The sequence below is a fragment of the Coccinella septempunctata genome, chromosome 3 (assembly GCF_907165205.1).
Source record: "Coccinella septempunctata chromosome 3, icCocSept1.1, whole genome shotgun sequence".
NCBI classification, from domain to species: Eukaryota; Metazoa; Arthropoda; class Insecta; order Coleoptera; family Coccinellidae; genus Coccinella; species Coccinella septempunctata.
In genome coordinates, this window is record NC_058191.1 from 28,894,287 (window position 1) to 28,907,187 (window position 12,901).

The window sequence follows — 12,901 nt, forward strand, 5'->3', positions numbered from 1 at the left end:
GTAGGCCATTTCTTCCGACAAATTTCATGGTTATGATGATTCTAACTAGAGATCGAGCTAGAGGTCATATCTTGAAAACAGTTAGATATTTTTTATTGAATTCCCGAAGAGGCAACTTTCCAGCTATAATACCCTCCATTCAATGATTCTGCCAATTCAAATTCAAAGGAAAGGACACCCATTAAAGAAATGTACACAAATATTTACGAGATATAGAAGTAGAAAATGAAAACAGTCAAACTTCAAATTCTATACCATAATAGGGATCCATTAGAAAAATTACCCTAGGATTCCGTGGCTAAAAAACTTGGGAACCCCTGCCCAAGTGGGTGTTCTTCATTTTTAGGGAAACATTTCAGGCGCAAAATAAATAGTTTTTGAAATTCATGTTTCCAAACCAAATGAAGACTACCCAATAGGGTATACAAAGGACAAAAAATGTTTAAGGTATGCCATTTGAAAAAATGGAGCTATTGGCAGTTTTTGAAGATTTTCGAAGAACTGCAGTGTATTTCGGACCGACTATAGACCCGAAAAACTGCCTCACTCCATGAATCATATGCCCAATTCCGAGGCCATTTCAGTCTGATATTTTCAATAATATTGATCAGTTATTGAGTGAAAAAAAGAGTATTGACTGTCGATGTTGATGATCGATGAACAATATTATGTTCATTATTATGCCAAGTTCAATATACATATCATACACAAAAGTTTCCTTTCGTGGTGCCATATACATAAAAATATGTCTAGTGATTGCATTCCCAAAATTGACTAAGACTTTTTTTCAAGAACACTTTATTTTCCCCTTGTAGTTAGTAATATACATTAAGTTACTATAGGTTGAATTCAGTTGAAATTTTTTTCATTCAGTTTTGAAATGGAATAGTAAAACTTTCGACGGTTTTTCGACATAATTCTGTCATGTAGAATTGGCGACGTTTTTTTGTTTCGAAGAATCAAGTATTTGTTGTTGCTGGTTGTAATCCAAACCAGTTCTGCAACTAAAGGAAAATTTAAATTGGCATATCGAGCTATTTTCCATTTCAGCAACTTCACTTTTTTATCGCCATAAGTAATAATCCATTTATCGTGGTATCAAAATAAATGTGAAAATTGTTATTCGAATAGAATTATGTGAGGAACTTAGTTGCGTTATTTTTCAACAAACTGGAATTATTTCTGACGGTATCTTCTTGTGGTAATTGTCTAAGAAATCGTTAGATTGGAATGATTATTTTAATCATTCCAGAAATTTTCCACGAATGTTCACATCTGCTCCGTTTCTATTCTTCTACTATTTTGCATAAGTTCGATAAAAGCCCATTATCGAGTTATCGGGAAAATTCAAATTCTTTAACGACGTTTATTTTGTCTGCATTGATGCATTCTTAACGATCATAATAATACGTGATGACGTGAACTCATTTGGAGAGTAATTTTCATTGTTTATTGGTCAATTTTCATTCGCTAACTGTTTGGATTGTTGATAGAAATCCCGATTGAGTGAATTTTTATGAAAATTTTCTATTATTCTTTCTGTAAAATTCGAAGTAAAATTTCACCTTTTTGATGGGAGATGAAATTGAGTTGAATTAGAGAAAGAAACAGGAAATGATTACGACATTCGTAATTACACATCTAGAGTTTCACTCTGGCACTCTAATTACCTAAAAAAGCCTTGAATTAGAACTTTCCTCGGCATAATACGAGAAATCAGTAAAACTAAGAGTTGGATATGACATGTCTTGGTTTGGCATGTTTTATTCGGGACCTCCTGTATATAACGCCCCAATATGAATTCTACTATGTACTTTCCTAGTAGAGAATATTGGAACTTGATATTGCGGTATTTATAGCTCATTTGGTCATGACTGTTTTGGTCGAAATAGAGAAGAGACGTTGGGCTCGAAAATTTTTGTTTGAAATTTGTAGGAATTTTTGTTGAGGCTTAGAAGAAGTGACGGGGGATGTTCTAAACTTCATGAAGCCATAAGTTTGACTCTAATCAACTCCCAGAACAAGTTGAATCATTCGAACAAAGCAGTTGATAGCAGTGGCAACCGGTAGATCCAAAATAAAACCAGTTTTTGCAATAAAAAGTTTTATATTATTAAACTAGAACAATTTTTGTTGAAGAAGAATATTAAATAACAAAAAAATACATTGATCATTTCTTTTACAATTGGAACAAAACACGACTATGTAAAATACTAAAATGAAAATTATGAATCGTAATATGAAGAATACATAGCATGAATAAGTTTACTGAAAACTCGATGACAAAATATTCAAATGGTACAATAATATGTATGTATATGTGAAACAAAGCCTACTATGCTAGAAAATTAAAGATACTGTTCAAAATAGCATACCTAGTTCAAAAATTGAAAAATCTTGAAATTGAATCATATTTTTCACGAATGCATTCAAAACATAAATTCACAAATCTCGAACAAATCTTTACTATCCAATTCATCGAGTAGCCTGTCTGGTCTTCAATTAGGGATTCACTACTGAAAAAATATCGATTAACTTTTTTTACCCCACAAGATAATTCTCAAATACGGACCTGGACAATTTCATTGTTTTGTTCACTCACATGAACCACCGGAAATTTTGACTGCTAAATCATGTAGGGAAATAGAAGTCCAGGTCTGCATCTGAAAAAGATTTATTCAGTACGAAAAGTCAGATTTCAAATTTAATAGTTTTCTTATAGGGCCGTCATAAATTTGTTGAAATGAGTTCAGAATAATATGATATTGTAGATCCTTCCGGATATCTTCTGAAATACAGATATTTATCAAGTTTCGAATAAGAATTTCGTTCCACGTCAAATTGTAAAATCCCATAATTTAACCCTACTGTATCTCCCAGCGTTTTCAAAATATGTGATAATCTGTGCTTCGAATTGCAGCCACGCTCATTCTCATAGCGGATAAATTTTTGGCAATCTGTATTAATCGCAGGTGGTTGTATAATCTAGAAATTGAACTTGAGCAACTGCGTTTCATTCCAGAAACTGCTCCGATCCTAATCGTAAAACGTTAATTTTTGATCTTGCATAATTCGCAAACGGAGTGTAACAGAAGCTATCTATAAAATTACTTCATCTGATTCTTACTTAATCTTTCCAAATAATGCCTCAAGTAACCATAAATGTAAAGGCAGAATGAATCGGAGATGGTTGAGGTTATTGTTAATCACTGAAAGACATTTTGATATAAAATTTCCTATGCTGCATCAACTACAAAGTGTATATTCTGGGTTTGAAAATAATGCCTTACAATTTTGCGGTTATCCTTCAGATTCACCAAAAACTTTCAAACTGAAAATTAGTATTGTTTCAGGGAAGTTCAGCGAAGTAATGAAATTATAATTTTTTTTTCCAAATATCGAGTTCTACTTCAGACATGAATGGAAAAATTGAGGCAATGAAGTTTGTAGGTTTATGAGCACCCTTTTGTTGTGCTGTAGTCTTTTTTGCGAATGGGGTAGACCGAGGGGTAGACAATAATGAGAATGGAAAAATAACATGATCCTCTGCCCTAGTATTATTCGAAATAGTGTTAGGCGATACTTTCAAAAGTATCCACACTCTGGATTGTAAAATATCGAATTTAGAAGTAAGGAAAATTCTAAATGATTCACATAAATATATGAAGGAGAAATTTTTGTCACAGTGACTGGCCATCAGTATGAATGGAACTATTATTCATGATTTTATTGAACCTCGAAGGTGAAAGTTGTTGGAAAATAGTGCTTTTATGATAACTCCAAACATGCGAAAGCAACAATTTGCTCTACACTACAATAAGTCATAACTTGCGTCGTCATCATGCCTTGTTACAGGTGTTCTTAGGAAATAAAGGGTGTTATTTTTATTGAATTATAAATTACCTAGGATAGGAAAGGATAGGATGTATTATCGGGCAAATAGCCTACTCGGCTTGGGTCGTATATGCGCACTTTTCTGTCAAAATTTTACATAGGTGTGGTTACGTACCAGTAGTTGTGGACTTGTTCATATAAACCTTTGACCCTATAAAAAGAAATCAAATGGTGTTAAATCACACTATCTAGGGGGCCAATTCTGATCACTGAAACGAAAAAGTACTTCAGTGGCATATGCTTCACTCAGTAATCGAAATATTTCTCGGGCTGATATGGTATTTATTGAATTTTATAAGCATGGAGACAGATTTCTACTGTCTTTAGAGATCTTCTTGAAATTTGTAAATTATTCAATTTGTGTTCCTGCATTTTCGCTGCTTCAATATTGCCTTCTAAACGCTTTGTTCTTGAAGAACCTTGCTTTAGATTTGGGACAGCTTTCAAGTTTATAATTTGGCGTGTCTATCAAAATTTCAATTCGCTCTAGAACCCTCGACGTCTCACCTGGTATGAAATGAAATAACCTTATGGAAATTATTCTCCCTGAGACCACACGTGACTTGTTGTTTCATTCGATCACAGTTTTTGTCGTTAGTGTGGGAACATGAAAATGAATCCCGAATAATTGATTGAAATAATTAACATTACCTCTATAAGGTTTGAATTAAGTTGTTTTGCAATCAAAACAACTTAAGATGTAGACATTTGTTTATATCGTTAGATATCGAGTAAAGGTCGGAATTTTGGTTTTTTGTTTTGTCGCCAACTATGTGTCCGCTATTATTCAGATTCCTGAATATGTCGGTGAAATTTTCACCGATAAGAAAATTATGAAAAATACCTTCCTCTGCCTTTTATAGTTGGGTAGCCCGAGAGGGAAATTCGGTATTTATTCGAGCGTGTCAGATTAATATAAAGGTAGATACCTTGGACCTATCCTATAGAGTATCTCTACAAAAATTAGACCTGTATATAGGGGGCATTGTCTAGCACAGCCTGTCAGAATAGTGAACAAAAAAAACGATCATTGTACATACTCGAGCGTGTCAGATTGAGATATATGTGGTTAATTGAATGTTGAAAAGTATATATTCTCTTTATCTGACAATTTAAGCGTGACGAAAATGTGTGGGGGGCAGCAACATTGCAAAAAAAACGTCACGAGTACATTCTCGAGCGCGGTGGCTTTTTTCTTAATTTGTATCTAATGATTCAAGAATAACGGAAAAAACATAATCTGACTTATTCAGCAAGCCGAAACCATAAAAATTTGCCATAAAGGTCACAAAAATCAGTTTTTTTGAATTATCTCCTCTCCTAGACTTCAAATTGTTTTCGCATTCATTTTAAAAGTTGTAGAGCATATCATTTTCTACCAATTTTGTACGAAGCAATTTTTTCTACGTTTTAACATTTTTGAGAATGTAAATTAGACTGGGTTTCTACATTGACCTTGGCCTTTCGCATGTGTGGCTAAGCTCCTCTGCTTTATCACCCTCTAGCACGAAAACGGTCAAGGGTATGAAAAATTGCCTCAGACAAGAGTTGTATAGAATTCTATCATCTACAACTTTTATAATATTCAAACTGTCAGATTGAGAAAATCCCCCCTGATTAGTGTCAGATTAATGGGTCAACATGACTGCAACACCTAGATTAACCATCTGTATGAAAATCTGACACACGTTCGAGTTTGTAGAAGTAACGATTTTTTTTCATTTCCAAAGGATCGCCGTGACCTTGCGTTACGTTCAAATTGTCAGTCCCTTGAAAAGTAGCTTCCTTTGGGTCCAATTAACATATCCTCTAAAAGTCTGACACGCAAAAAATGTTTTTTTATTTTATTATTGTTTTTTTTTGTACGAAAATAATTGTATGTCTGATTACTATCCTTTCAGTATAGGGTAAGTAAAAAAAGATCGAAAAATCGTAAGCTGAAATGCCGTGGCATTATAGCTTATAGGGAATGAATCCTCCCCACTCTCCTCTGATCATAGGGAAGAATCTTGAAGTGTCAAAAAAATATGTATTCCCCATTTCGGCAAAGACAAATATTTTATTCGAGTAATTCAGATTTAATCTTAATATTTTGTGCTTTTTTCCAGTTAATTAAGTGGACATAATGTAAGCTAAACACGTGTAGTACTGTGTAATGCTGGTATCTGTTTAATTTTCAATATAAATGTCAACTATTTGCGAGCCTATTTGTTCGATTACCACTTAGTCGAAGGCCGAACCTCTAACGCTATTTTTTTGCGATAGTTCATATACTTCTCTATTCATTTCGCGAATTCAGGAAGTGAGGTTTAATTTCAAATAATGCTGATGGCATATACCAAAGATCGAATTATACCTGTTCATTAAAACACCAAAGACCTTGACTCTTCATTCAATGAGCCTCGTAATGAGAATCTATAATTCAATTAAATTTTTTTTGAGATATCCTAGAATGACCTTATTCACTTCTGATCATGTCAAACTGTTTGAAAGAATAATTGTCATATATGTTGGAGCTATCGACTTCGAGGATTTTATGACCAGAGTAAAGCAATTCTAATGACAATATTTCCGGTGTTGATGCAACAATTTTTCCAATAATATGCATACAAAATTACGTGCAGTTTGAGTTCAACGATCTCGTCGTCAAGTTCGTCATGGTAGTAGCGACTACTCTAAAACGATTGTTTTGATTCCTTAGGTGTAAACGTAAATATTGTGATGCGATGTCAATGAGCTTATTCGAAAGTGTTACCTACACTCATACGCATTTAAGTACAGCAATTCGAATTTCAATGTCACATTAGTTTCGAAAGTATAAAAGTATAGAAAATATTCAGTCTTAACGTTTTAATTTTTGAAAAACTCAAGAGCTCCTCCAGATTCTTCACAAAACCAAATATGCAGCAATGCAGATGTATTGAAAATTTTTTATCCTATTACTAGGACTTTTCCACTTCGCAAGTAGGTGTACAAGTACGAATTGTAGGAAGTGTATGGGAAATATATCAGAAATCTTGAAAATATTTAAAAAAACGTTGGAGATATTTGAGAAATGTGGCGGCGTATATGTCAAAATATTGGAAATATTTCAGAAATATTCATGAAATATTGGAAATTTTCTGAAATCGGAGAAAATGGAAAAAAATTAAAAATGTTCTGTATAGTGACCACCAACCAACCTAAAAAATAGTGTTAATTTTCAAATCTTGAAATGATTCAAAGAAAAAGTCAGAATATTGAAAACTGAACACAGTCCCAACGTGGTTTTGAATACTCGTTTCTCTAGAATGAAAATATAAATGAAATGATTCTACAATATTTCCTCCCTTCCCGGTAAAAAAATTCTGATTCGAGAATCATTTTTGAAACATCAGAGAAGGCCTGAAGAATCCCACATCAAAGAAGCCGCAAGCCGTTTAATAAAACCATCATCTGGTTTGTTTAAAGGGAATGCCGACAAGCTTGGTGAACATAAAAAACTCTTGGGAGTGACATGCCAACTCGAATACCTTATATGTTTTGTTTATTATATTATCAAAAAATATCGCGGATCGGCAAGTACAAACGAATAAAATTATCGAAGGCCCATTTACGGTTTTGTAGTTTGGTTTGGGGGCTTCTTTATGGTTTGCGAGTGCCTTTGCTATGCCACTAGGTAGTGTTTTTGCGAAAATCAGATCCGCTTTGTCCATCATCGTTGAACTCAGAAATAATCTATTCCAAAAGAGGGGGGATTTTCGAATTCAAGTATCAACTGGATTAAACTGGATTATGTATATGTATTTTGCATAGATCAATAGAATGTAAGAACGACGAATTTGAATTTTTGTATTCTATTGAGCGCAGGCTAACCCAAATTCGACCGGGTCAACGAATCAAGTTGCTTGATTTGTTGTACAGGTTTCGGATGATGATAAAATTTAAAACAGTAACGCTGACGAATTCAGGGTTGGAATGAATAGTCATCTATTCCTTCAGGAGTATGTTATTTATCTAATATAAAAGGAAATTGAGCTTTATCGTGCTCTCTAGCTTTCTTGAAATAGTTTAATCGTTATATGGTATATACAGGGTGAGTCTTTGACTTGTACAAATATTTCAACAGTAGATTCTTGAGATCAAAGGAAACACTTTTTTCTTCTACCATTTTTTCCGAATCCGTTCGGGTTATAAGATATAGGCTGTTGGAAAACCATAAAAAATGTTATTTTTAGTTCTTCCTCACAAACGGTTTCATCGAATGAATTTCCGCATATAGTTTTACATTTATTTGATGTATTTTTTTAGAACACAAGATATCACCCACATGTTCCAGTTTTCAAAAAGTCTTTTCACTCTTTTCAGAAGATCCACAGATGTGTACTGTCACAGATTTAGCTTGGTTATTCTGAAGGTAATTTTGTTCTCCAGGGGTGGTACCACTTATTATGAAAATTTAAACTAGCTATATCTTTTTATCAGGGCCTAATCGGAAAAATTGGTTTAGGAAAAAAATGTTTCTTTTGAGCTAAAGAATCTACTGTTAAAGTATTTGCACAAGTGAAAGACGCACCCTGTATATACACCCACCGGCAAAAAACTCGGTCAACTAAAAGTTCGTGATTTTTCATCAATATCAATTGTTTCTACGACAAATTGTAGATAAATTCCTCGATAAATTCTTTGGTTGAACCTCAATACGGGAGTAGCGTAGATCAATTTCGTAAAATTCAAATGAAATGATCTCCTCAAGTCATCATACTCACTCAATTATTACAGTGAATTATTAAAAGGTGAAGGTTAGTAGAACTGACCTGATATTATCAGGACTGAATGTAAAATTTTTCTAGTAATTTACGTTCTTAATATTTGTTTTTTACCTCATTCGAAAAGTTGAATATTTGTATGAGAAACAAAAAACAAGAATTCCATTGCAGGAATTTATGAAAAAAACAATCTACCTCTAATATATACCTGAATGTTTTCAAGATGTGGAAAGTGTTTTGACCGAGGTTTTGACACAATCAAACTTGATCTCCATAAATATTCATTAATGGAGTTGATTAGAAATACATTTCAATTTATTCATGAAATTGCTCAAATATGTATTTCGAATAGAGCATTTTACTATTTCAGACATCACATATAGGACCCCATTATCATAAAAAAATCGAATATTAAACTGCTAGGTGGAGCTTATCCTCAATTTACTTGGGAGTTTCTCGAAACAAATATTGTTTTTTAATTCAACGGATTATACTTGAGATGAAATACATACAAACAATAGGATTGAATTGCTTTACTATTCTTACGCTAAGGACTATAAACTATTGAATTAATTTTTTCTCACTATCAAGTAGAATTGAAGTTGTTAACAAGGAGAGGCAGTCGTATTAACGAAAATTTGTTATTTGAATATTTGTCATATTCTCAATAATTCTCTGGGGGTTTAATGAGAATGACATTGATTTTCGATGAATAATTAATAATTTGATTCATATCTAAGGAGTTGCTCAACTTCCCGTGCCTTGAATATCAATAAGCTAATTAACATTATCGATTGGTGATCTTCGGAAGTGAATTTATTGGAATTATTCATTATACTCTTCGTAGGATTTTCTTGCACGTAGCCACCAATAATTGTGTGCTTGTACAACTCACGTCATTGAATTGTGAGAAACACCGACTTAAACTTCGGGGAAATTCCTTGGAAACTTCAAACGAGTCACATTTTACGAAAGGCGAATAGAAGAGTCGATAAATTGCACTGGTGTCGAAGGACGAAGAAAATATTAGATTACCAGACAAATTCAACCAGCTCAACTTAAAAGAATTCTTGATTATTGGTTTTTCCAACTGATGCGCTCGGTTCCGTGAATTGAGTAGAAAGTGGCTTTCTATAAAATTCTGTTCTTGCTCCTGGGAACTAGAGCGTTATCGTTTTGCCCAAATTTCTGAAATTTTTGAAATTCGTGCCGAAGATGACCTTAGCCAAGACTATCAAGTTGGACTCATCGACATTTGTGATAAAAATCAATTCCGTTTTGAACTTCATAGCTTCGCAACATTGAAACTTTTGCATTCACAATTTTTTTTGGAAAAATTCGAATAACTCGAGAACCGTTTTTCCGATCACCACCAAAATCAATAGGCTTCCTGCAAAATTTAGCTCGATACCTTCAAAGTTGCAACTTGTAGTGTGTTCATATTAGATTACACACAAACATAGAAAATTGTCCTCTAAACCGTTTTTCGTGAAATTTTTCCGAAAAATATTTTTTCCAAAATGTGACAATCCGCCAAGGGAGCCACATAACAAGCTGCTGACTTCAAGTCAGTGCTGTCCTCTCCGTATTTTTACTCTCATTTAGAACTAACTAATCTACTGACTCGAGGTTCCTTGAAAATGCCCTAAATAAAAACCCTTTTTTTCAGAACCAAAAACAATTCTGAAAGATGTGGGCGGCCACTTCCGATCCGGAGAACTGACAGCAATCATGGGACCATCAGGGGCGGGAAAATCGACGCTACTGAATATTTTGACAGGTTACAAGTGAGTACAAATTTGGAAATAATGGGATACTCAATTCATAAAAATTTCTGTTCATGCACCAGTATTTGAAGAGGTATGATATTTTAGAAATGGTCCTTGTAGGCATTTTCTTTATTTTTTTTGTCTGCTTGATGAATTGAATTAGCAGGTGAAGTATTTAGCAACTATCATTAAATTGGTAGTGGAGTTCTTTGAAATGACAACCCCTACTTTATGAGTGAGAAATGAATGGACCTTTTATTACTTAGGTATCTTAGGATGATTTGATAACTGTTAATGCTTTATATAAACCCTTTATTATAAAGATGAAATGGTTAAGCTCATTGAAAATTATAAAATACACTGCGCAAAAAATTAACGCACATTATGGAAATCTCAAATTTATTCTACAACTGTGTTCTCAATGATAATTATTTTTATCAGAATTATGCATGCATATGTTATCCACTTTCAACGGTTTTCTTCAATACAGATTTTGCCCAGCAGGAATAAAAAAGAAGATATTATCAGATTTTGAATGTATTGGCTCCATTCTAAAATCAGTTGTTCTCGATCAATTCTAGTGATCAATAGTTTTTCTTTCGTTTGATTTTCTACACTCGATCGCTATGCAACGCGAAACACACAATTTGACCCAAGATGAATGTGCCCAAGCGGTAGTTTTGCGAGAAGAAGGGTGGACATACACAAGAATTGCAGAAAGGTTTGGAGTTTCCCATACAAGTGTGTCCAGAATGTTGCAGCGATTCAGGGAGACAGGTATGAATGTCTGAAGTCCAGGACAGGGTAGACCACGGGTAACAACTGACATTCAAGAACGTTACTTGAGAGTTTCTTCGTTGAGACAACGGTTTGCAACCGCTCGCCTCCTTCAAATTCAGCTTGAGCAAACTCATGAGGTGCAAATTAGCACTCAGACAATAAGAAATCGCCTCAGAGAATATGATTCAAGGCCTCGTGTCGCGGCAAGGGGCCCAGCTCTTACCCCAGCCCATCGAAGGGCGCGTTTGGATTTCGCGAGAAAGCATATCCATTGGGAAGAGGCCGATTGGGAAAGAGTTCTCTTCACAGATGAGTCTAGATTCTGCCTCTACCATTGTGATCGACGTTCCCTTGTATACAGACGTCCACATGAAAGATATGCTCAGTGCAATTTCCTGAATACTACTGGTTTCGGGGGAGGATCGATTATGGTATGGGGTGGAATATCTTTGACTGCTCGCACAGACCTAGTGGTCGTTGATAATGGAGCTATGAATGCTGATAAGTATATAAGGAACATTATTGAAGAGCGTGTAGTGCCATTTGCCCCATACATTAATGAAAATTTCATTTTTATGGATGATAATGCCAGACCCCATCGTGCGCGCATCGTTCAAGAGTACCTTTAAGAGGTTGAAGTCCAGATCTCAATGCGATTGAGCAGGTTTGGGACAACCTCAATAGAAGGCTGAGAAGTTCAGAAAATCATCCAGCTACTCTTAATGACTTAGGAATCCAACTCGGAGAAATCTGGGAACGATTAGATCAGAACATTTTTAGATCACTCATTTTGAGTATGAACCGTCGTTGCCGAGCTGTAATTAACGCAGAGGGTGGAAATACCAAGTATTAAATCACTTATCAGCATTTCAGTATTTTGAAAATTGTTCATTTCTCTTCTGTAACATAAGATTCGGTGAAATTTAATGTGTCTTGTTTCGTTCAAAACCTTCCCGAGAGAACATAAAAAATAAGTTATAAAGTCAATGTAGAGTTAACTTTCATTAAAATTGAGATTTTCAGAATGTGCGTTAATTTTTTTGCGCAGTGTATTTTGAAGTCGACGACTAAAACTTCAGGAGTGATTGATGTTATCGAAAACATGCCTTTTTCGTAGGGTGAAAAATTTATTCATTTTAATAAGGGATTGTGATTTTTATTCCAGATGATTTATAAACTATAACCCTACTAAAAATGATCGATAACATTTTAAGAACATCAAACCTTAAATGTATGTCATTGACCACATAAAAAAACGAAAACTCCCAATTTGATTCAACAATTTCATTCCTATAATAAAAAAAAGTTTGGATTTAAAACCATCAATGACAATATCTATAGTATCTACAGTATCAATAAACGCTTCATTTCTGGCACAAAAAGATAGAGCTGTCATTACATAAAACTTTACTACCCTCCACTCTTTTTACAAAGAAAGCATATCAAACTCCATCTTATCATTTTTTCACAACATGATTTACCGCTGCTGCAGCAAAATCTAGAAATAGATAGATGGAAAAATATGTGATAGATCTTTTAAATAGTGATGCAGGATAAAAAGAGCAAACCAAAACTAAAGAAGGACATATGAAATGGACTAGTGGAAATCTAAATTGAGAAGAGAACTGAAGGGAACGTGCCGTCATCAATCGAAAGAGTAGCAGGCTGACCCGTTTCTGGCTTATTTGCCGTCATCAAGCATAAATAATT

At 34.2% G+C, this 12,901-nt stretch overlaps 1 protein-coding gene across 2 annotated transcripts in view; it reads left to right on the forward strand.

The window, feature by feature from the left end:
• Positions 1-12,901, forward strand: part of LOC123309122 (ATP-binding cassette sub-family G member 4) — a 35,219-nt gene that overhangs the window by 9,237 nt on the left and 13,081 nt on the right. For both annotated transcript variants that reach the window (XM_044892031.1, XM_044892030.1), the window contains one exon: positions 10,312-10,429. In XM_044892031.1, the coding sequence (XP_044747966.1) occupies positions 10,312-10,429 (118 nt within the window). The remainder of the gene's footprint in view (positions 1-10,311; positions 10,430-12,901) is intronic.